Source organism: Saccoglossus kowalevskii, chromosome 17 (genome assembly GCF_978046115.1).
Source record: "Saccoglossus kowalevskii chromosome 17, keSacKowa6.1, whole genome shotgun sequence".
NCBI lineage: Eukaryota > Metazoa > Hemichordata > Enteropneusta > Harrimaniidae > Saccoglossus > Saccoglossus kowalevskii.
In genome coordinates this window covers 25,846,633-25,873,703 of record NC_140657.1, presented here as the reverse complement: position 1 = coordinate 25,873,703, position 27,071 = coordinate 25,846,633, and the positions used below count along the sequence as shown (strand labels likewise).

The 27,071-nt window shown below is 34.9% G+C and overlaps 2 protein-coding genes across 3 annotated transcripts; both read right to left on the bottom strand.

Annotated features, from left to right (window-relative positions):
- Positions 1 to 7,730: 7,730 nt before the first annotated feature.
- Positions 7,731 to 10,919, bottom strand: LOC146732775 (von Willebrand factor-like). Its single transcript, XM_085492537.1, has 6 exons — positions 10,739 to 10,919; positions 9,988 to 10,045; positions 9,451 to 9,753; positions 9,023 to 9,267; positions 8,453 to 8,745; positions 7,731 to 8,326 (listed from the first exon to the last, which is right to left on the bottom strand). Exons 1-6 carry the CDS (start codon positions 10,808 to 10,810, stop codon positions 8,317 to 8,319), a joined length of 981 nt encoding a protein of 326 aa, XP_085348663.1. The 5' UTR covers positions 10,811 to 10,919; the 3' UTR covers positions 7,731 to 8,316.
- A 5,038-nt stretch (positions 10,920 to 15,957) lies between these two features.
- Positions 15,958 to 25,538, bottom strand: LOC100375024 (zeta-crystallin-like). Of its 2 annotated transcripts, none has more exons than XM_085491766.1 (9): positions 25,519 to 25,538; positions 23,008 to 23,136; positions 22,510 to 22,662; positions 21,979 to 22,142; positions 21,601 to 21,652; positions 20,455 to 20,604; positions 19,663 to 19,764; positions 16,811 to 16,906; positions 15,958 to 16,174 (listed from the first exon to the last, which is right to left on the bottom strand). In XM_085491766.1, the coding sequence occupies exons 2-9, from the start codon at positions 23,131 to 23,133 to the stop codon at positions 16,010 to 16,012; spliced, it is 1,008 nt and encodes a 335-aa protein (XP_085347892.1). In that variant the 5' UTR covers positions 23,134 to 23,136; positions 25,519 to 25,538; the 3' UTR covers positions 15,958 to 16,009. The 2 variants fall into 2 exon arrangements, with proteins under 2 accessions (XP_085347892.1, XP_002733966.1); XM_002733920.4 differs by having other exon boundaries at positions 25,457 to 25,533.
- Positions 25,539 to 27,071: the final 1,533 nt, after the last annotated feature.

The following is a 27,071-nucleotide window of genomic DNA, read 5'->3' as shown; positions in this document are numbered from 1 at the left end:
TATTATACGATTTATTTCTTGTCATACTTTTCATGTCTTGATTCTCTCATTTCGAATTTATTCCACTGTCATGTAAAGTTTGTTGTCGGTTTATCAAGATATACATGGCATTTGTTTGAGCCGTTTTGGGATTTCCAAAATTATTCTAGTCATTCGCATAGCAACTAGCTTAACCGCGGCTCTTGGTGTAAGATAAAGTAAAGATGGCCGACAGATATAAATGACACTCAAGCGTGGTACATCAAGCGTGATAGTTCTCCCCCCGCGAAATATTTCTTTTCGACAATCAGGTGCGGTATTTATTTTGGCCATACATAACCATGAATGAATGAAGTTAGGTGAGATTTCATCGTAATTTCCAAGTAATTGTTAAAAGTGCCCAAAATGACTGTCAGTCATGGGTTTATGCAAAATCAAAGTATTACTCGAGATGCACGTCCAATCTATAGGTGTATTTATGTAAGGACTGTGAAAATATATACAACTTGGCCACAATGCAATACATTAGCGCGAATAAATCGTTATATGCGTTGATTTGTTATGGCGAACGCTCCTTTTAAAGCTTTATATTATGAAAATCAACACAGACATAATTGCAGTGTGTGCACACACGAAGACACAAGTGGTTTGGTCAGTGGCAACGGGGTGGAACGCCGTACTGAAGGGTGAATCCATAAACAAAGTTTCAATAGGGAACAACGAAATAGTGTTCACCGCGCCTGGTTGGCGTTGTAGTAGTAATGATGAACTACACTCAAGCAACACAGTCGAATTACAAATACAATTTCGCAATTTCACTGGCGCGCCAAAACTGTGAAAATCTAAAACTAAAATATTGTTTAATATAAAATAAAAAATAGTCCCGTTGTTGAGGGACTGTAGCTTAAGCAAGACATATATACATATGTTTTAAATGCAAATAGTCAATTGTTAAATGTCGCCGTGGCAGCACGCTTGCAAAAGCTGCGACAACGCCATTAGTGAGTGTATCCTGATTACCATAATTGGCAGATGTGATCACAAGGATGCATTATGTACAGGAAAAGATTCAACACTCTTCGAAGCATAACAATTAGAGCAGGTTTGTGATGAGCAATGTTCCATCTTTTCATCTGATTTCCCCCTGAACAATTATTGTTACTGTAAATGTAGATCTTAGTTATCTGTGTGACGATATGCAAACTACTTTAAAAATGGTGTATGGTGATGACAGGGTTTGTGTTTTTCATCATTTATTACATCCATACATTGTACAAAAAACGTGATGTAGCAAATATGCATGCTTATCTTTTGGCACTCGACGTGTAATTAAATTTAAAATAGTTACTACATCCGATTTGATTCTAAAATGTCCAATACATCTGGGGGCGTCCTTGTCAGATTTGTGTCAACAACAAGTAATGTTGTAAGAGTAATGTAACGTAATGATTTTTTGCAAAATAGCAAATTATTGTTTGTTACGGGACTGTTATCGCATTGAGTGAATACATGCTTTGTAACATAATAACATCTGATAACACTGCCCCGAGGTAAAAATGTGTTTCAACAGCTATATAATTCTGCAAGATTTCTGAGCAGTCGAACGGATATACTAATATTCAATGCATTCAATTTTAGCCACAACAAAACAACAGCCACTATCATAAATATTGGCCTTTAAATGTCACAGCGCCCACCCATAACTGTAAACAGTATAAACAATAACACATTAAAAGTTTACTTTAGAGGGCGCTGATTATTCCACCTCACAGAGCGCTTACACATGGCTTTACAGTTATATATGCATTCAGCAAATCACAATAGAGGGCGCTGACATAGCGCACTAATTGGTCCATAAAAAGGTAGGTAACCGCGATATTTTTCTAGGCGGTTCATTTATTTGTATTGTATAACTTTAAGTATTTAAAAAACAAATTACTGGAATAAGAATTCATTCGTTTTTATATCATGAACACTACTCATTATTCACCAGAAAATGACCAGTATTATTGTAAGGCGTCTGACTACAGGAATTATTGTTACTGTAAATGTAGGTTTTAATGAGCTGTGTGACGATATGCAAACTACTTTGAAAATGGTGTATGGCGATGACTGGGTTTGTGTTTTTTACCATTTATTTCAGTCACAATAAGCCTATAAACGTGTAATATGTTTCGTAATGAATGTATCACTGACCTATATGCGAACTGGCAAAAATGTTTGGTGACGTCTTTTACACATATTGTATTATTTTTAGTCACATTTGGAATCACAATATTCACTGATGGTAATGCGGCTGATATGCATATATTCATTATACAACATTCTAAATGATGTTTAATGACATCATATGAAGCCAACAACACTTTTTCCAAATTCATTATTTGTTTAGCAAATCTTGAGTCAGTGATCATTAATATTAGAGATGTAGTTAGATTAAGGAATTGCCCGGCCCATGTAAATCAAAATGAACATTGTATAACAATTTCAGAGGTCTATCATAAACGAAACATACTTTAAAAAAGTAGTCACTAGTAACAACCCGCATTGTCATGGTGACTGAATTTAGATAATCAATACAGCAACATTTAAATAATAAGTACAGCAATCTCACTATTCATATATCGATATGTTTCGTCTTAGCCTCGGTCAATGGTGCTCTCTTCGGTCGTCAAATCTATCTATTAACATTGGCCCGTATTCATATTTCTATATTAGTATATACGTATATTCATAAATTACATATAACTACATGCGTGTGATATGGTACCGGACTACTTTCAGAATCTACACGGTCAGGTTTGGTGCCACTGTACACAACTTGGTAATGTTTTGAAACATGTACAATATGGTATGGTACACAATTAAAAAGATACATTTAATGAGTAAAATTACTAATATTTTTTCAATGTTGCACAATTTGTGCATTTTTGTACGCCGAGATTTCCAGTACAGCCTTTCCCATCGTGTGCCGCCAGTTTGGCTACTCTGGTTCCTTGGTATGAGTTGTACTATCGTCAATAGAAATAATGACATAGCCAAAGAGTACACGATGGTGTTATTAGCAATTTGATTACATCGCTAAATCGTTTACACACAAAGCAATTGAAACGAATATACATGCAGTACACATAGAAAAGGCTGTATTTCTCAACAATCGATAGTTTTCGCATTGGATTGTGAAATTATAGAAGGTTAACGAAACAATTCAAAACATTACATTTGTGGAAATCTTCGTGGGTCACGTGACTAATGAAATTTACCTAACAGCACTAAGATTTGTATGTACAAGACTAGAGTCTCCAAATTAAGTTTGTAGGCTTGTATAAACTATTCCATCCACATGGACAAAGATATGAGAAATGCCAAGCTCCCAGCAGATCATTTCCAGAAGATCAATGTACACCTTACACAAAGGATAATCAGGAGTCTCATTGGTCGTGGGTTGGTATTTCAGAACACACTTTGTTGTATTTAAATCTGAAATACAGTCCATATTCGATGTAATTGAAGAAACTCGTGATTTCCCATGTCTTGATTTTTTAAGCAACTTATTTTTTTGGCTATTTCGATGGCCCACATCGATTTCTTAAAGTGTACCCAAGAACATCCCACACTTGCATTTGAAGCTCAGACTCAAATTGTAGTGATAACTCTGAGCCTTCTGCAATAATATGCTATGTGCATCTTTTAGGAGCTCAAATACAGTATGATTAGTGCAGTGAGTTGCTAACTCATCATCTTGAGCGTGTAAAATATCACATCGCACGTTTCTGGAAGAGGCCCCAGGTCTAAGTGGCTGTATATCTCTTTACTTAAACATGGCTAATGTTTGCTCCATCTTTCTGTGATTCAACTTTGTGTCTGACCATCCGACCACAGACTTGTGCAAGATTTTCACCAATTAGACAATAGCCATGAAGAGTAACTTTGGCATATTTACAAGGATTGTTGTCAGCTGCATGAATTATAATGCTAATGGAAACTAAATTCATCTATAAGTCTTCTTATGTCAGGGTTTTTTGAATTATTGTTGAATGATTTTTCCAGAAAAAAACCCTAACACATATGCACCACAAATTTGAGAAAGAAATGCATGTCACGAATGATTTTCGTTTATAATAAAGTAGTGTGTTTCTTTTTGGAATGTATATCTTTGATTGAATTTGCGCAATGCTGATAGCTGAATGATAGCAAACCGTAGGTAGGCTTGGTGATAATACACATCAACAGCGGAAATAACATGTGACACAACACGTAGCATCATAAAATCAGTAAGGTTTTTCTGCAATATATTTAGATCCTTGTTCTGGAATTCGTTCAGCTGCAATAATACCAGAACAACAATCATGTCTCCCTTGATTGTGTGTTTTTGCGTAGAGTGAAATTGCAGGAAACCTCGGAAAAGTTGAAATTGGCAGTAACCAAAATTAAAAAAAAATAAGTTAGGGTTAGGGTTAGTGCAAGGGCTAACCCTAACCCTTTCCTCCAATGTCGTTCATGATTGCAATGTAAGGCGAAACCCAGCCTCTTGGGGGCGTCAAATGCCATAGAAAGTCAAAATGGCCGCTGACGATATTTTATCATCCGCTGATTGGCTGATTTTATCACCTGACCACATGACCTTTGCTAACGAGTCAAGCGAGTATCCCGTATTTTCTCAATTTCGTTTGTAGAAAGGTCTTGAATCTTTCAATGATTTAAATTTTTGAATTGATTGAATTTGAATTAGATCGTATAACTTTTCATGCTCCCGAGGTTTCCATACTTTCCGAGGTTTTCATGTTTCCGAAGTTTCCGGCAATTGCACTCTACGGTTTTTTTTGTCTTCCATTCCATGTTATGCGAAACAGATAACGTACTTTTCTTTCACGTCACATCTTACTTATTATAATATTACACACAAGACTACATTTCTCTACAAAACAACTGCTAATGTTTTCAAACAATGTTCTGCAATGTTTACGAACTTTTACAGACGCCTGAAAAATACCTCTGTGAATCTGTGTGCACGCTCTGTGATAGGGAACACGATATTGCTCCACTTTACCTCATTGTCTTTGAATTTAATCTAACCAATGATAGTTAAAGTATTTCCAACATATTATTTTAGTTGCAAATAAAACATAAGATTTGTCTATGTGCCTTTTTGAACTAAAATTCTGTCAGACAGTGGTGTTGCCATAGCTTGGTATACCTGAAAGTGTACAAAGATCATGTTTGTTTGCTAATACAATATTATTGTAATTATTTTTAAGGACATTACCAAAGAGAGATAGGTTAACAGATAACTGGACTAGCTACTCAAAATACCCCCGACAATCAAACATTCGAGTTTTACTCAGTGATTCATGTATTATCATTTTTAAATTCTAATAAACTAAATTATAAAAGACTTCTTCTATATTACAAAAATGTGTTCTAAACTCGTTTTATACATTCACAGTACGATATCATGAACAAAAGTGTAAACAACTTATATTGCAATAATAGCTAATCCCTGATTGACAGTATTAATATTTTCACGAACCCTTTTTATAACTCTTCCTTCTGTTAGATCTATTAGTGAATAAAGTGTATATATGTTAGGTCACATATGTCACATAAAAATGCCAAAAAGGCTGCTCAAATTATATATATATCAAGTATATATACATCCCCTTAAACAATTAACCTTACGTGAATAAGATAAATGTAATTATAGAAAGAATTTTTACACGTTAAACATAATATGCACACCCGATACGGCTGGCGACACTGAATGATGGTAAGCGGTACACTTTAGGAGGTTGTTCCGAGCCCCAAAAAATTAATACAAAAACATTGTATCGGGATAATGACACATTAAAAGGCCTACAATACCAGATAATTGGTAAGCGTTTATATGCAGTACTGTGAACTTTAGCAGCACAGAATACCAGGTTCCATTTTAAATATAATGACGCCATCTCCCGTCAATACTAGCAACTTATACTGTAACAGCAAGGTACAAATGTTTTTGTGAGTCGCAATGGTTTCATTAGTTGTTTATTTCAGACCAACTGTCTGACTATTTCAGGGCAGTCACTGTAACGGTTCTCATTTTGGTCGTCCCATATGAGCTTGTGTTTAAATTATGAGAAGTATGAGGTTATTACGAAGATACCTCAATGTATGCACGAAGAAAGCACAGCAAGAGTATTGACCGACGCGCAGCGGAGGTCGACGCGACGCGTACTGTCTGATGAGTACTTTGTCGTCGTACTCCGTTTCCAAATAACTAAAACGGGATTTCCTGGCATTTGACATGTAATATAGTTAACAATACAGGTTGTATATGTATCAATATAGAAATCGGGGATGTATGTGTTTTCAGTCTTCTCGTGGAAGCAGGGATTATGTGGCAGTTGTGTATTTTACACGACTTGTGCTGGGGTTGCCAATGACTGGTACATTATTACTATGAAATTATATTTTCACCCCATTTCGTTGCTGAACGAGCCAGAATTAGCGCTAATTGCGTATTTCACGACGGGAACCACTCCATAGAATATACCAAAAAATAATAGTAATTTAAAATTTACTCAGGCCTTTACTGATATGTACAATAATTTTGTTCAGTTTAAATTCATGAATGAGAATGGGAATAATCTATATTCAGGGGTCAACTTATATTTGATAATTCACCCCGGTTTAAGAAGTTTAAAAGCGGGCGATATTTGCCTGGATATTGGGGCTGATGGTGTGAAATATTGTTCTGTAGTTGATCTCACAGATTAAATTATCTTACAGCTGATATTGTTTTCTTTCCATGTAATAACTTGTTTAAAATAAATGTTTGTTTTTTTTATTTTGGTTAAAATACCGAATAAACTGTCTTATAAATTATGCATATTTGCCCGATTATATGTATGAACACTTATAAATCATTTCCAGTGTAAATCAGACTAGAACACAGATACTCAACCACTCAGTCTTAATAGCACATGTCACAAGTTATGATATTCGTAACGTACTACTAAACAGAAAACTTGGCACGAATCGAAATCAAAGGAATATTGGCGAAGTTATACAGTGGCGTTTGACTGTGCGTTCAGTAAATAGTGCTTAACAAGATTTTGCGTTAGTCAAGTAGTCCCATCATTTCTTCGATAACAGGCAAAACAATCCTCCTAGAAATTTGTCTACGCTTCAAAAACTGTGCCTACGAGTATGATATGTATAATTCCCCGGTATACCACAGTTGCGAATCCACGTTTAATAGTATCCTTCTCTACCTAAGGCTCGGACGGATACGGCCGCTACAAAACAATCACATTTACTACGTAATATCATGCTATCCAGTCGGGAGTACTTTATTTTTCAATCGTGAAATGTTGTGATTGTGACAAATTCGGACACACCAAGAGTTCGTAATTATTTACCAACCCATTTAGTTTTATGTTTTAACCTTTTTTAACATCCATAGGACGAACTGATTCAATAATCGTTATTACTTTTTATGATCTACGAAGAAGCGCCACAAATTGGAAATTGAAGTCCCATTTGATTTAAATAACGTGGACATTGTTGGTTATGCAAATGAAGTAGTCCCGACGAATCCCATCTGAGTATGCACACAACCTACGTTCGGTTGCGTTCAGTCTGTCTTTATGACAGTGCAACGTCAGCCTCGTAAATCTGACAAAGAAAATAGTTAAAAAAATGGGAACACAAATCATAAAAAGAAAACCTATTTTAGCATGTTACCTAATGCGAACAAAAAATGCAAATTTCACGTATACCAGCAAGTTAAATTTAATATTAAATAAACATATACGTAATATTAATTACATAAACAGAAGTAGTTAATTCAGTACTAAGATTTGAAACAAAAATGTAGACATATTAAACCCGAAGTTAGTAATAAGTTACAGATAAATTACAGATTATGTCAAAATACTTGTTCGTGTGTTAAACAGTTAAGATTTGAGTTGCAGTAGAAAGTAATCAATTATTTATTTCTTATCCTTGACTCCCGAGTTATGTAATCACTATAAATTATCTGTGAAGTACCCTTGGATTGAAATGTTGTGTCACATGAAATATTTGCACCATATACGTATAGCAATGTATAACCATAATAGTGTATATGTCTTTAAGTTCTATCGAAAACTATAACGTAAATGGTTGAGATTAAATGAAGAAAACAATAACAATAACAACAGTAAAGCCCACTACGTAATAATTGCATTCGTCGGTGGGTATGTGTCGTTATATATCAAAGAAAGTTAAATTAACACCATCTAGAAATCTAAATATCTGTAATTGTATATCCAAGGTTTGGTTCCATAATGGTTGATTCATGACATATTTGTTCTATGGACAGCTAAAAAATAAAAGGACAATAATATTAGTACATTGCTTCAGGCGCTCTGAGATTGAACTAGTTTTTCATATGGTTCACTGATAGTCCAATAGATGTCACATTATGAATAAGAGGTGTTATGCTTACCTTCCTTTGACTTCCCAGCTATTACCAAACATATCAACATCGGATGTTCTGAATCCGTCTGGCATGACAAAATCGTTATGTGGATCGCCATCCGCATTTCCGAGCAGACCACATACGTTGCCAAACAAGTCGGCATCATCCAAGCCAATAGTTATACCGTGTATAACTCTGTTCCAATTCAGTGATACGGAAGGTTGGGTCAAGTATATTGTAACGTTACTACCACTACGCGATACAAATCCTTCATTGTCACCAATACGACCGCTATGAGTAGTCAAAGCTTTTCCCTTAATCTATGAAGAGAATTACTATCGTTTACATTTACGCTTCAGGTGTGTAAACTATTAAAAAAACTACTTATCGATCTTAGCGCTTTGTGTTATTATGTTAATGACAATTTCAAGGGATAATTGTAATATATCAATGTATCAAACGGTGTATGACATCCATATAGTATATTCCTCATGTTCAATACAAAACAACAGCAGCGGTGTTACTGTAACAGTAGAATGTTTAAGAAACACGTAGAAGTAGTATGAAGGGAAAGCTTATCCAAATATCAAAACTCACCAATACGGAATTGTCTTCATTTATACGAACCAATTGCTTTCCATAGTTAGTTATATTAAATGCTACCATTCTCGTCGGTGGCTCATATGGTGTATTAGGATTTTTACCTCGGAAATCGGCTGTGACTTGAAAAGACGGGTCGATATTGCCACACTCCTCTGATAGCACATAGGAGCAGTGACCATTGAAGGTAAATTTACGTCCATCAAATGTCATCATATGTGGATCGCCGGTGCCATGGCCACCTAAACAACATTTATAGATAAATTAAAAAGTACATTCAAAGAATGCAAATGGGAGACTTGATGTAACGGACATTCAGCGCCTTTTAAACATCACAGAATGTACATTGGGGATACAAAATAAATTCAAATTAAGATTAATCGAAAGCTTATTTATTTCTACACTTTTATAGTATACTGACTTACATTTCCCAAGAATTTCGTGGATTGCTTTGTGAAGAAATGGGTCAATAAAGTCAAGTCCAAACACAGTGCTGATTGTGCTCGTCAGATCGATGATGGGGGTACTGGCAGACATCTCGCCAGCAGGCAATACCATATCTCCGCTCCATAGAACTGTGTTATCACTCTCGTCGTCGATAGTGTACGGTGTAACAAGGTCATGTGTCAATGGTTCATCGTTGGCAGACGTAATGTATATTATAATCTGTATTGCAATGCGTATTTTAGTGCATTCTATCCATTCGATTTTACAGTTATAAGTGTCTCCTACAAATGATAATATAGTATGGGGACAAATCAGTCATTAGACATTCATATTGAACACAATAAACAACAAATTCGATGTGACCAAAACATGTTGTATTGGAAACAGTTTAAGCTATAGTTGACTTTCAATATAACGAATAACTCAAATCCAGTTTACCGAGCAGGACGCCTATTATTAATAAGTATAAAACAACACATTCAATGTGGAGGATAATGGTAAAATGACTAGCTGACCTGTCCGTTTTGCTACATGGTGGGCCCCATTCTCCGCAATTTCAGTTGACGGTGCCGTCTGTAAGTATGATACAAACTCAATAAAGACTGGTTTTGAGTTGGGTGAATATATGGTTACAATTTTACATAAATCATTTACAATTAGCAAAACTTTGTTGAACTTTAACGTTCAAATTCGTTGTATAACATACTGTAAAAGGATTAATTATTCACTGTGTTTTAATTTTGTTTATTTCGCTGACTGGAAAATGCGCTAAATTAAAACCCAGTGAATATGTAAAATTTAATATAGAATACATAATCATTAAAACCCACTGAATATGCCTGAAATGGTAAATCAGCAAAAAATAAACCCAGTAAAAATTACTCATTTTACAGTGGTTAACCAAAGTTCTTTATAGTATTTCTTAAGTGTTGGTGGTTCGTTTCACAAAACCCATCGTGGTTGTTTATGTCTCTTCTTTTGCGCAGATTAGCAGTGGGTCGATGATCAGTTCTGAAAACACGATCCGGATAAATACATGCAACAAGCATGTTTAATCACGGGCCACTCGTTGCCTTAACAATTCCTTGTAAATTATACTCTGACTAAAACTCATATCTATATGGGTTCATATAGCCACACTTTCTCGCAATGATTCTAACACACATTGTGTATGTAAAGTAGGTATTTACTAATTGTACGCACTGTTTCAGACGGGACTTTCAAGTTATACTTACTTTCAAACTGGACTTTCAAGTGTATACTTACCTTAACGGGAACAGTCGCCATACAAATCATTAGCGCAAATACAAGCAGCACAAAACAGCAACGGAACCACATCTTAATTGGAAATAAATCGTACAGCCACCGATCTATTAAGTGAACTACGCTCGAAAAAGTAATCGACACACGGTATTCCGAATGAGTGCTCGACACACGGTATTTTGAAAGAGTGAAAAAACTAACAGTATAGTCCTCATTATATTGCATTCGTCGTTTGCAAAATAACAAAGAAACATCTGCAAAAAACAAGTGGATTTAAAATATGCAAACAGATTATACTTAAGCTAGTTCCGCATTCTCGTCATTTCATTCATACTTTAACGGTACGCGTAATATTATTATAACATCTTTCCAAGCGTTCACGCGACATAAAACATAAACACAACACACAACAGTTTTGAAGACAAAATACCGATCTGCCGTATCATTGATACATATTGTCATTGTTAAGAAGTAAGGCGAAATTGCGATTCACAAGGATAAAAAATAGACATCGAACACTACTAAGAATACTGAAAATAGGCCACAAATATTGAATATGCTGAATATCTATGAAAAAAAATTATATTATTTCAGACGTACATATTCTTCTTTCACTGTAACATCTGGTATGAGACTTATTTCATCTATACGACTGTGAATACATTTAAATGTGCTCCAGCAAAATAGATATTATACATGAAAAAACAAAGTTTGCTTATGCTAAAATCCCCTAAACATGTGTCGCAACTATGACGACGTGCACAATTTTCTTTACAGCACATTTATTTATTAGTTTCAGTGTTAGTAAAGAAGACCTAATATAAATCAATTAATTACATTGCACTAGTTTATAGTAAACCTTCCAAAAGATTTTTTTTTTAAAAAAGCTTATTAATATTTTCTAAATTGGTTGAATTAGTGCGATACATCATAAGAGTACGAAGCGGTAATTGTCTAGGAAACGACGAACGTGAGATTAAATATAATCAATACGACTCGGCAAACGAGGAGATCGATTTTTGAAACCAGATTAAAAGCAAATTTATCAATTTAAAAATGGCAAAAAGCTGATGTTTATCCGAGAATTATAAGCATTGACGTGGGTGTGCAAACTGTAAATGGAGAGTCTACAGTCAATGCGAAGCTACTTACAAGATGTTGTATGATTGGCTACTCAAATCTAACACATAACAGTCGGCCAAACAGCGAGAAGCTGCAATTTCGTATATATACAAGGCAAAATTTGATACGTCGAAAAAAAACTGTTGACAAACAAAAATGACGCTACCAATATAGCCCGTGTAATATAAACAAATTGTATGGACTCAATGTAGATAACTTGCAAGCATAGATGATGGTAGATGAAATAAATTATCATATCTGGTTTAAAAAGGAGAATACTGTTTCGGAGTTTAACAATTGTTAAAATAACACGTTTTGTCTCGAAATAATACACAGAGCACCGCCTGTTGAATCTTGTGTTGACTGTATAGATGTTTGTGTTGACGTTTCTGCAAACAGTGCACTAATAAAAAAAAATACAGCCGTGTGGTAAAATTAATCTGTTAAATTCTAGCGAAATGGTTTATTAAATCGATTTGTGTTGAATTATTTCGAGTGACAACCTTTCAGCTAGCATGTGTTACTGTTTGTACACCCGACACAATGGTAGTGTCTCTATAAAATTATTAAACAAACAAAATTAGAAAAGGGGCTCGATTTTACTAGCACATTGTTCAGATGCAGTAACGGAATATTTCGACCTATATTTCAACAGTGCGTAGTTTGCACGCCTGTTTGCCATTGTCTCCTAATATCCTCCATACTGACGAACTTATACCGTACAAATTATTGAGTGTTAAGTGATGGTTCACGACACGGTTCTGGTATCAAAACTATTTATATATATATATATATGTAGAAAACGGTTATTATATAGGTTATATTTATAGTGTAATCACGTTTGAAAAAAATAAGATATATCGCCACCAAACTCCGAAATAAACGAAGCTATTCAGTGATCCCGACAAGAAATAAAATACTGGACTGTACGCTGACAATCATATTTCACAAAGCTGCTGTGTGGATTTCCATAAGAAACTCCAAGAAACCCACATCATTTACCGTGCACTTTCTTATCTCCCAGTACAATGGATGTGGCACGGCCATGTCTGATCTATGTCATTATTATAGCAGGAGAAGCAGGGTCACAAGAAGTCCTTTTTTTTCAGTAATACGTAACTATTCTCCAGCGGTCAACTAATCAATTAAGAATAGTATTACGCATAAATGCTAAGATGTATTGATTATATGTTGGTTTCATTAACATTGCAAAAATAATGAAAACACTCAATGCATCAGTATGCAATCCATTTTTACAATTACCTAATTACTCGTGTAATTACTATGAAAACATGATGTTAGGTCATTGTGTACTCGCTCCGTTGGCGATGTCACACGTCAATAGCGCTAAAATAGCTAAATCCAACGAAATACCATCATGATTGGCGATCTTTCGATTGGAGTGTGTTGTTGAACAGTGTGCGAGATACTCTCATCATTGTTTTTTTAATGACAAATTCCATTGATCATACTAATGAAAATTATTTCCAAAGTCAGCAGCATATTTATTTATTAATTAAGTTTAAACAACTTGTTGCACCTAAACCAATTAGCTTCGAATTATTGACAAATAAACACTATTCTTGGCGTATGAGAAATTATACCATAAAATCACTGATTATTTACTATTCTCACTATACTTACAATATCACGTAGCGAAGTGTCATCAGAACACATATGTTACGATCAATCAATTACAAGTATTCCATCTTTTACCGATAACTGTCAAGTTTAATTTCGAAGTATGCTTTTTTCTGCTGAATATCAATATGTAACTAGTTACTTGTAATTTTTCTAGAAATTCAATATACTGGACTATCTGGCTGAATATTTTAAATATCGTAGTCAAATATATTGTACCATATGAGGTGTATCAGATACGTAACCCTGATATTATTTTGGCCAGTGGAAATATTGTCGTACATGCTGATAGAAGAGATATATGACTGACTGCATGAATCAGCCTAGAAATGACAAAACCAATTATGGGGTTATACACAAAGACCTAACTACCGATGATTGGATTGTTAAAGATGTATAACTGTACGTATCGAATATATTACGTTGCATTTATTAATTTAGTTGAGTGTCATATGATCACCATATTTAATTGTGTAGGTAAATGTATCGTCGGCCGCATTGTAAATCTACGAGAACACGTACAATTATTGAATTGTACCACAAAAAAGTAAAAGTGAGAATTAAAAAAATCACTGTATATTTGCATATTAATCGTTAACCGCAGCATCTGTGTTTGTTATCTATGCAAGTACACTATCTAATTTGTAGATGCGTTGTGTAGTGCACTCAATGTATAGTTATTGGTGAATACAGCAGTTTCGTCAAATTTCCACGTGCTACTAAGATGTGTGTACAAGTCATTTCGATTCGGTCTATTTGACATTTCTGAAACAGATCATACCCATGAAATTAAACGAGTATATTAGATATAATATTTTCACATACTGGTAATTTCAAGAAGGGGATCGTAAAACATATCAACGAGCACGCGACAAATGAACGTACATATTAGTGTCTAGGGAAAAGATGTGCATATGCGTGTTCAGTTTGTTTTATTATTATTCTGGCCGTGTCACTTCGTTGAAGTATATGGAACATTGAGTCGTTTCGGACCAACACATTCTGGCAAGGTGAGTAAATAAATTGAGTTGAATAACTCGTACATGTTGTGTATCTTTCAAATCGCAAACAAATGTGAAATACCTATTTATGAATTGCAAACGTGCCATCACTGTATACTGTATAATTATGTTGATGTATTCCTATCATTCTCTTTTAGGTTTTTGCAGCGATGATTCGATAAAGGAGCGCAGGGTCAAATGGTATTTGCAATGACCATTATATAAGTACAATCAGTGCAAAAGTCATATCAAAGCACTACACGCAGTGTTATGATATTCTATTTTTGCTGTAAAATAAATGTATTTTGATAATGCCCAATTAGCTAGTGAGGCTTGCCCAGCTGCGGAATTAGAATAGACAGCATGTATTGTCATTGCTAATTAATATTCTTTTGTTCGTGCTTGTGCAAGACGAACGTGAACACGAATTCAGTCAGTTGTCACCCAGCTCCCGACCCGACCAGCCCAGCTCCCGCCCAGCCCAGCCCAGCCCAGCCCAGCTCCCGCCCAGCCCAGCCCAGCCCCGCCCCGCCCCGCCCCGCCCAGCCCCGCCCAGCCCCGCCCAGCCCCGCCCCGCCCCGCCCAGCCCCGCCCAGCCCCGATATAATTATAATGTGATGATATAATTTTTCTATTTTTAGCAAATATTTTTTGTCGTTTTTAGTCTAAAATTGTATTTTCAATTTCTGTGATAACAATTAATAGAATGGTGGTGACATAGCCATGATGGTGATATAGCAAAACCACCGAGATTAGAATATACTTATATCAGCTGTCACATTCAGCTAATTTACAATATCAATTTATTTTGCCGCATGCTTAGAGAGAGAATAGTTTGACTGCCAAGTCCTAGTCCACTACTTCAGTTATGTCTATTCTTGTGATAATTTTTATATTTGTATGCTTCCCCCAACATTCAAAACTTGTGAACTTTATGGATTTGGTTGCATGTTACAAGGTGTCAACCCTTAGCGAGTGTGCTGTAAACTCAATTTTATGAAATTGCATGCCTTCAGACTACACTTGTGATGGCACAATAGCATGTCAGTTAATACAGATCCAAATATGTTATGTTTCTCTGAATCATGCTCACTTTCTAAGGAAAATAAAATAATCCAAACCAAAAATCACCTTTATCTATGATTGATAATGGAGAAGGGCAATCTTAAATGTGAACTATATGAAAACGTGTCTCGCCTGAAGCTATAAACATGACCAACATCTACTGATTCTAAAGGTTCTAGCAACAGGATATATTTTACATGTATAATTCACACATCAAATTTTCATTGCATGATTTTTAGAGTTATACACTCATGTGGACTTTCAAGTTATACTGTGTACCAATCACTTGCAAGTCACTACTGAATGTAAAACATCAAGTCAAGTGTGGCAAGTCATGTTGAGTAACTAATGAGTAACTATCCTATCAGAGTAAATACAGACTTTAAAAACTGATTCTTGGTTATGTAAATTGATATCTGTATTTCTCATTGAATATTGGTGTTGATTACATGTTTAGAACGATTTTCCCATGTGATCCTTCTTTATGTTCGATGACTTCATGATGAGCTTCTACTACTTTCTCAAGTGGATATTCTTTACCTACCACAGGCTGTAAATATCCCTTGACAAACCCAGCATGCATTGCAGCTGTTATCTCTTTAAACTCCTCCTGTTAATACAAATGTAGCAAGTCACCAGAAGAGAAAAATAATATAATCTCAGAATTCAACATTTTGCAATACAATATGTCTAATAAGTATGAATAAATGTTCAATACATTAAAGTAAGTTTTATTGTTGATATCTGATCAAATATCTGTATCTATCGAATTTAATACTGATTAACAAGTGTTGCGCGTAATCTAAACAAAATTGTCAGATTTAAAGCTGGGGAGTCGTCATCTGTGCATGCGTCATATGGCCGTAGCGTGTCATCGTTTACAAACAAGCGTCTACCCATGAGCCTTTGCGTTTTAGCGTGTGTTGTTATAGTTGCTTGGGACTCAATTCCCGCACATGCGCAGGTGACGACCCTCCCGCTTTAAGGCGAATAGTTATTACCACATTTGATCTTGCACTTGGTCATGGATAATGAGTCAGTTCCACAACAACAGCGACAAGACAGCAATTTTTCATTACAAATTGGAACAAATTCATTTGAACATGTATGATATGAGGTATGTATAAAGTTTGATTGCAATCAGTAAAAAAAACGTCAAGGATATGGCTCCAAGACAACATTTTTTTAAATAAGATTTTTTCAAATTGATTAATATTTAACAATACAATTTAACATATTCACTAACCTTTGTAGTACTTCCTAAACTAACACCTATAATAGACGTTTCCTTTGTCATGGTTAGTCTGGCATCAATCTCAGTAGGTGCACGGTTACCAATTACCTAAATTAAATATATTACCTAAATCTATAAATGTATATGAACAGCCAAACTGAGTCACTATTGTTCAAATGAAATGATATAAGAATTTATAGGATGACGATTTGCAACTGTGATATTTATGTATAGTGATATCTGATAAAATATGTATTTATAAGATGAGGGTATGCAACTCTGGCATCTATGTATGGTTATAACGATATATTAAGAATTTAAGAGATATGGGTATGCAACTCTGGTATCTATGTATGGTGATGGGATATATCAAGGATTTACGAGATGACCTTACAATAGCCCCTTTGTAGATTATTATATTTCTCAAAACTAAGTTGAATTCATTGGGTTATACCGAAGGTTTCTGCATACCAAGTACAAGAGCAATTGTTAAAGTGAATGCTAAAAAATACCTTTTTTTACTAAAAATGACAAAAATATGCTCAACAAATAGAGATATTGGCACAAAATGAACAAATCTGATAGAAGATATGATTTATTATAAAAAAAATTATATTCATTAAATAGACAGTTTAAGACATTGTCATGAAATAAAACAATTTCTAAGAGGTGTTACATACTAAGAACCAAAGCAATCAAAAAGAAGTAATTGATTTCAAAAGTTGATGAATTCAAGAAGGAAGGCATTGGAAAATCACTTATATATGAACAGCTTAGATAGCGGCATTCAATGACTAAAAACTAGTACCAGCAGGTCTGTGCACTACCCGAGGGCATCCATGTACCAAGTTTTATTGAAATCTGACAAGTGGATCTGGTGGTCTTGGTGAAACAGACATGTACATATGTACTTACACATGTACATAGTAACCACAATGACTCCCAACTGAGTTTGTGCACAGGAATAATTTCAGACTGTGCAAATATGCTAGTAATAAATCTATAATCCAAGTATCAGCATATACTCGTAAGAAAACAAGTCATTGAAAATGACACAGTCTCTGTTAAATTTTTGAAAGTTCTCTTTGTGCTCGTCATATTAGAGCGGAGAGCTTGTCGCGAGCGTGTCCTTGAAACTTGAGTTCCAAGTGGCGTATACAACAGATTGTTTATTTACATCAAAACATGTGTTCCATGTTGTAGTAATATGGCCAAAAATGAAAACAGCCATTATTCGGCCACTTTTGATCTGATTATGAAACACACTGATATGTATGATGTATGTGCCAAATACGAATGAAAATGGTACATAAATTGTGGAAATATAGTAGTAAAGCCAAAATGTCAGATGGCTGTCAATCGGCCATCCTTGACCAGATTTTGAAACAAATTGTCATGGACATGCATCCTAACATGTATAAAATACATGTATGTGCCAAATTTGAATAAAAATTGACAGAGCACGTCCAAGATACCGCGTAAAAAATAAAAAACAAGATGCCTGCCAGTCGATCATCTTTGATCCAATTGTGAAATAAATCGTCATGGACATGTATCCTAACATGTATAATCTATGTACCAAGTTTGAATGACAACTGACAAAGCATGTCCAAAATACAACATTTTCAAAAAACAAGATGGCTGTCAGTCGTCCATTTTGAATCGAATCGCTGTACCACTGCATGTGCATATGTCCCATATAAGGTACTAGGCACATGCAAAGAATGAACGGAATCAGTCCACAGGATTCTGAAATATGACTCTGGACAGACTGACGCACTGACGGACAGACACACGGACGGACAGACTCAGGAACTCACAGACGATCGAGACATGTATCCTAACATGTATGATCTATGTACTAAATTTGAATGGAAACTGACAAAGCATGTTCAAAATACGACATTTTCAAAAAACAAGATGGCTGCCAGTCGGCCATCTTTGATCCAATTGTGAAATAAATCGTCATGAACATGTATCCTAACATGTATAATCTATGTCCCAAGTTTGAATGAAAACTGACAAAGCATGTCCAAAATACAACATTTTCAAAAAACAAGATGACTGCCAGTCAGCCATTTTGAATTGAATCGCTAAACCACTGCATGTGCATATGTCCCACATAAAGTACTAGGCACATGCAAAGAATGAACGGAATCGGCCCAAGAGGTTCTGAGATATGACTCTGGACGCACAGACGCACGAACAGAGACCGAATTATAAGTCCCCGTTTTCGGACTTCGTCCGAACGGGTACTAACTAGAATCTTGTATCATTAAGAGCAATACAAAGGCGGCGGCACAAAATCTTGCATGGGGAGGGCGAAATCTGCTCACAAACCTTGTGCCGAAGCGCGACCTTACTAGGGGGTCTGGGGGCATGCTTCAACTTCAAAATTTTGAAATCTAGACTGTCTGAAAGCTATTCCCTGCATTCTGAGGGACAAATTTGCTGACACAAAGGGTAAGGCCCCCGCCAACAGTTTTTTTTAAGGGGCGACCACCCATCTAACACCCACCCACGTGCCCCACCACTGCAATATCATCTAAATATAGTAATACCATACATCTAAACAATCCAAGTTTGAAGATAAGTACTGAAACAGAATATATTTACGTTTGTTAATTTGTGTAATGAATTGGTTATTTTCTCAGCCCAAGAAAACCCCAAAACATTTGTTTTCTCAAAATGTTCACCTCCAAAAACCTCAGCTAAATATTTAAAAAGCAAACTGGTTGAAATATTGTTGATTTAATGATAAGCCACACAATTACTACCTACACATATAAATTGGAGACGTTTCATTACATGAATACAATTTTGTTTACACAGATTTACAAGTAGAATTAACACTGATAACTTACGAGGACTCTCCCTTTGGGTGCCAGCATCTGTAAATCTTTCTGTAAATTGACATTAGCTAGCATTTCCAGGATGACATTCACTCCTTCTCCTTCAGTTTCATCCTACATATACATATACATATAGAAGAGAAATGATATATCATATTAACCAATATAATATATATATTATCTGATTATTGGAACTTATCTGAATCGGGAGACAACAGTACTTAAGCAAAGTTGATATGCAAATTAACTAATTATTATGCATGCATCTTGTAGTTTTTAAATACAGTGTCTGAATATTGAGGTTGTGTCATGAATTTATCAGCATGAAGTTTCCAAATCAGTTAATCAGTTTGTGGAATGTTGGTGCAACAAATGTGCATACACAGTTATAGGATTTTGACAAAATAACATCAAATAATTTAATGTAAGTGTAAGTAATAATTAAAGAAATTTGTCGCTAGTATTAATGGACTAATGCAGTGGAACTACTGGCTGAAAACTTAGGTGTCAACAAATTCAGACAATTTCACTGTACACTCAAGGAAATTTAATAATATAATCACACATTTTATCACCTGATTCCATTCAGCTTGTTATCTATCTTGTAAGTTTGTTTTTGGTGGCAACATTACAACTTTTGCAAACAAGCATTTATATCTATCTTTCATACTAACAAAGTATATAAAAAGACTTATGCAACAAAATATGGCAAGAGGTGGGATGGGGGGAGGGGTTATACATGGGCTGCAAGTTTTAAATATTGTTGGCCCAAAATAAACAATATTCTATGCGTTATAAGCTCACCATTATTTTCTGGACATAGTCTTTGTCATTGTGGTTGAAAGCCTTCATTGCACCGTGTTCCTTTATTAGTTTCAAACCATCAGCCGTTCCTGCAGTTCCAAATAAGTTCAAACCATAGGCACTGCCAAGTTGTAAAGCAGCAATGCCAACCTAATAGAGAGAAGTGGGGTATATGTGATAATATTTTAAATGGTGAAAAAATTTAAAATAGGATAAAAAAATAAGTTATGATTTCTGAGTCAATATAAATACTGAAAATATATGATGCACTAGTGTGTGTTACTGAATTAAGCATGACAGAATATCTAGCATCAATCTTAGACCAAAGTAGACATACAGTGTAATCAAAATATTACTATGGCCCTACCAGAAGTATTATGTGTTTTTTTTTATTATTATTTTATTGCTATTATACATCTGTCACCGTAACTCCATAAGTTACAGCGTGCCATAATTTCGCGGTATTGCACCGAGTATTTTCATCCTACTATAATAGGAAATACAAATTCCAAATATGGAACCATGATTACGTGTGTAAGCGTCCTCTAATAATAATACAAACAAACAGGGCTGCCCAAGCGCAAAGTTCTGTTTCCATATTCCCATGATGTATTTCTGAAGGAAGAGATGTATAATAAAAAGATTTATTATGAGGATACTGCAAAGTATGCACTCAGACAGTATGCGGTCGCTGTGTTGCGGCCTATACTCCTGCTACACTGTCTTTGAGCATACTTTGCGGTATCCTCGTATTAAGCTCATATTATTAATTATATTTATTATGGAAATGCAGCCTCTGATGAAATGAAATTCAAGCCTTCATATGTAACAATACCACAGCAATGGCTCTATCTCTTCATGTACTGTAAAGGACACACATACAAGTTAAGTGTAATTTCCCTTTTTTTTCGCTGATTGTTAAATGCGCTAAATCTTAGTGAATATGCAAAGTTACCCATTAAATATATTGTTTTCTTAATAAACCAGTGATTTTAAGACCTAGAAGATATGCTGGTAGTATACAAATATTTCTCAGTATTAAAGACTGTAGCTGTAGCAATGAGTAAGATACTTTTTGTCCATGAGCACACACTCTAATTGCATAATTCTCTGTTTCTTCATATAGAAAATAATGTTTGTACTTACAGCACCACTAGCACCATGTACAAGAACTGTTTCACTAGCCTTACAGTTGCCCCTGTAAAATAAGACGAGTGAAATTAGATTAGTATAAATATTCTTTTACCAGAAAAAAAATCATATATGTTCTGTTATTTCTGTGAGGGCTGAGAACAAAAACAGTTCTTCCTGAAAAACATTGGCTGAAAAACAAACTGCACCAACAAACTATCTAGTGACTATTATATTGACTTGCTGATTAATATGATTATCCCGAATTGGGTTTTGTGCATTCATTATTCACAATTATACCAAATCTTTTCACAACTACTTAAAATGTAGTCATATTATTTGCACACACATTATAACCTTACAATCCCTAACATATAATGATTCAGTCCTTACCGCTGAAAGAGTGACCTGAATGCTGTATAGTATGGGACCCCTATTGACGCTCCTTGTTGAAAACTAAGAGTATCGGCGAGTACGTGAACATCATCCTCTGCGGCTACTCCATACTCTGCGTAAGAGCCACTGCTACATTTTGATGTGTAAACTCGGGTTCCGGACTGAAATGAAATGGATTGATATATATATATATATATATATATGTATATATATATTATTTATTTATTTTATTATTTAGTTATTTATTTATATGTAGTAGATTTTAGATATCTAACTTGTTATGTTTATTTTAACACCTTTATTACATTTCATAAACCAAAATAGATATGTAATTCATTCTATAAGGTTGTAATAAAGAATTATCTTATCTTATATAGTGAAATATGATACAGAAGATGAATACTCATATATTTAATAGTATGGACAATTTTTTTAGCAGTTCCCTGAAATAATACACATAAAAGAAACAATTTCTAGTTTTCAATTTTATACAATACAGTTTTAAACAAAATGAGTTAAGTTTAGCACCTTAAATTTTGTGGCTTCGGGTCCAGTTTTCTCAATGATACCTGATGCATCACTGCCCGGTGTAAAAGGCAATGTTAAAAGGAGAGGATAGTTACCAGAACGTCTATATGTGTCCACAGGATTGACACCAGCAGATGCAATCTTAATCAGAACCTGTATTTAAAAATGTAATTAGCAATTAATTAGGCAAATATATTAGAATAACAGTTTTCTGGGGGAGAGAGAATAAAAGACATAAAATATCTTATTGACATTTATTGAAACAAACCATACTGACCAGAAAACAACATCCAGTTGTGCATGAAATGTTTTTTGTGTTGTAATTATTATAGTAGAAGCAGGCAGTAGGAAATAAATCTTTCCAAGTTCACTTATTTGTCTATTTCAGTTCCTGGTAAATATATTATTATAATGGCCTCTGGCGAGTTAATTAACAATGTATGATTTGATCATCATGTACTTCTTAAATTATTATCTTTTCAAATGAATGGTTCAAACCTGTTTTCCTGTAGGAACTGGGATTGCTACATCACTGAGCACTTTCAGTACCTCTGGAGCACCAAACTCAGAAACTTTCACAGCACGCATAATTCTACCAACACCACTAGCAGCAGCTTTAGACATTTGCTATAAATAAAACAAGAAATTACATTACAAAATCCTTGTGAGCTCGCAAGTTTAAGAAATATATAAAGCTGGAACATGAGCAGTAAAGAGCTTGTCAAAGGTGTTGCTTGAGAACAGGATTCACTTAAAAAAAAAATGTCCATCAGTCAGCCATTTTGATCTGACAAAAAAAAAAATGTGCATTAAAGTCCCATAAATTTCAATGTACAAACTAAGTTTCATCAAAATTTGTCTGTGCAAGACTGAGATCAGATCTGGAATTGCAGAAAAGCTTGATTTGGATGAATTTGTCACATTAAAATCAACAGCCATCTTGAATCACCACATGATTATATGAGCATTATGATGCATGGTCGATGTATATCCAAAATGATTGGTCGCGGAATATCTGATATATAGCTTTGGAACTGAATTTGTCAGGTAGCCATTTTAAATCTGATTTGAAAAATATAATGTGCATCAAGGTTCCATAATGTCTAATGTTTTTACTAAGTTCCTATGAATTCTATCCAAACCGGACCATGACCCAGTATACTCAAATCATATCACAAAATCTATAGACATGTGTAAGTATACATGATGTATTTATGAGTTTTGAATGCAATCGGTCAAGGCATGTATGAGAAATAGGTGGAAACTATTTATATATATATATATGCCAAAAACTTTATTTTTCAATTTTGTTTCTTGATACAAAGAACCAACAACTTGTATATAGTTGATGACCAAACTGAATTATAATAATTTATCATAAAATTAAAAATTAGTTTTTTGCAGCACACATTACACTTACAGTATTCATTCAATGAAAAACGCATGTGATAACAATCAGTGCACATGCATATTTAAATCATTTCATTGTTTTATTGAATGAATATCTTGTTTGCTGCAAAAATTTTATTTTTAATTCATGATGAATCATAATCAACAATTAACAGAGTATGAAATAACTGTATTAAAAATTACATAGTATAACACAATGTTACAGTTGGTAAAAATAAATGACAGAATATTTTCAAGGTCAAGATCCAGTTTAATAAGATCTGATCAACAAATGTCCCAACAACGGAGGTACTAAGGACAAACGTAATTCACATTTGTTTTTTGCAAACCTGGTGTTAAAAGAATAAGGGAGCCGCAGACATAATGGAGATTTCATTTCATTCATTCATTCATTACGTGTTTAGAAATTTGCAGCATTTTACATTTTGTTTGATTTTTACAGTGTCAGTGATTAGTTATTTTTCAGAATGTATTACTTTATTGTACTTTTCATCAAAACCTCAAATAAAAGGTACGATAGCGATAAACATTCTATTCTATTCTATTCTATTCTATTCTATTCTATTCTATTCTATTCTATTCTATCTGTATATTATATTATCACATAACCATTGTGTAAACCCAGCAATGTGTACATCAGCCTGTGTGCTGGGAAAAAGCTCCTTAAGCCACACCCCCCCCCCACCCCAATCCCTAATCTAAACCATATAATCTTAACACTGCAGCCCACTGATACAATTTCATATGCCCCTCCAGATAACAATAAATCTCATGAAGAGAGGCATATACAATTAAAATACAGTTATGGGTGAGGGGACTCCGGGGGTGGGGGGTGGGGGGGTCTACTTCCATAGAAGTGCAATACGGGTACGGTATGACTGGGGTGTCATTCATTTCACGTTATTTTGTTTAGAAGTGGGTAGCCATTTATCAATGGTTTGGTTTAGAAATGTGTAGCATTTATTTACTTTTTCACAGATCCTTATATTCAAAGCCAAATACTGGAAAAGGCTGAATAAAATGCATTGCCCAAATGCACTCACTGGTTGCAGAAGTTGTGAGCTGGGTGTTTTTTTTCGCTGAAAGCACTTGTGATTAGAAGTGGGTATATAAATAGAAAAAAAAATGGTTTAGAAGTGAGTATGGTTTTCGAGAGGTGGGCTTCACACCTATACCCACTTAATGTGAAAGTAGCCCCCCCCCCCCCCGGGGGGACTCTACTAAGACACTCTTGCCCGTCAAACAGTTCTGTGGCCAAGAGATGAATATACACATTGTGCTATTGGAAATGCAAATGACTCTAGCATTTAATATGATTGAGGAGTGTGGCCAATCAAAATAAATAACATACTAAGTCAGTTATGAATGTAATACGGCTGAACTTTGATTCTATACAAACACTGAAACAGTTACAATTTCAATTTTAGCGATTGATAAACTTTGACCTGACGTTTCTCATTTTATTCAGCCACGCTTCTGGATTATTTAGAGTAACACTAGCAATTAGCGGGTCAGGCGATCATCGATACAAACTTACGGTAGCGGGTCCAAGTCCAAGTGCATTGCAGCACTCGTGCAGCAACACCAATACACACTCACCTTTAAACTCTAGTGGACGTGTGCCCTCTATCGGTGAACTTTGTTGGTGAACGTACTCACTGAGGGCGCTTTATCCCAATCCGTCGTACTTCCACGGAGGTATTATAATACCTCCATGGTATTACCAACACAACAAACTCATTATATTTATATATATAAATCAAGTGCGTTAGGCAAAAGTGCTGGATCAGTGATACATTCTGCTTTGAAAGACTTAAAAAATAATATTCATATTAAATATACACACACTAGACACTACGCCATTATATCTATATGTAATTTCCTTACCAATATGACACGTATTAGATAAATTGAGAAAGTCGTAAGTTATCAATAACACATGAGTACAAGAGAGTTGTAAAACATATTTAACAGCGCCGCCATCGATGAATTATGCGCGCTTCCACTTCGCGATTGCGTGCGCGTCTGTGTTCCGCTATAAATGAGAAACTTCCGCTAAACTATAAAATAGACGTCTTCGTTTTATTTACTATGTTTTGGAATAACATTTTTATTTATGTTTAATGGTCTCAATTGTCGTGATTGGAATGATATTATTCAATGTTCTGGTATTTCAAGTTTACAGTCGTTCTGAGAATTATTCGGACAGTCAGTTAGCAAAATGACTTGCAACTTTGCAAAACACTTTCGTCTTTGCCCAATCTAGACTTGTCGGCGCCACTTGATTGACGGGCGCGTGGTATGGGATTACTATTTCATAGGGGTTGTCGGCAGGGTGATTTGCAAGTATTATCTAGCTTGCGTTTACAGCAACCATTCTTTATTTTTTATATTTAAATTGTAATTATTTTCAGTAATTTTAAAAATCACAAGTTAGGTGTTACGGTAATTAAATTTGTCGAAAAATGTCAACCCCTCGCTCATTTTAGTCAGTTGAAAAAGTGATTAGCTCAAGGAAGGCACTTTTGATTTGACAAAGTCCATCAAACCGGTATAATCGAGTTTTTCGTCCGTGTATCCCTGACGTACTCTCCCACTTTGGTATAAAATTTGAATTGGATACATAATGCACCAGTAATGTAAAAATAACTTTTAGTTTGGCCTAAAACTGTCGCGAAACTGCAGCAAGTCCAGCTAAAAAACTTTACTTTGAGCCTTCCCGCCAACGACGAGTTCATTGATACGTGGGGTTACTCAACACTTGGGAGTTGTTTGTAAATGGTCAGATGGTTATAAAAATTTAAAATAATACTTTGAATGCATATACAACATATGACCTGTTAATATGTGGTAACTAGCGCGTGTCGTTTTGAGAACAGCGTTTTACCCGCATCTAGCAAGATAATGGAATGATCCCAATTGTGGGCGTGTCAATACAACGACGCCAAGTCTAGATTGGAAAAGACCCAAGTGTTTTGCAAAGTTCCAAGATATATTGCTAACTGACTGTCCGAATAATTCTCAGATTCTCTGTAAATATAAATTTGGGGAGCTCTCGAGTCAATCATTATTAAATTTTAGATCTGTCTGAAGACGACTGTTGTTTTGCATTACTTCAATGATGAAGTTTTATTTTAGCTTGAAACTATAAT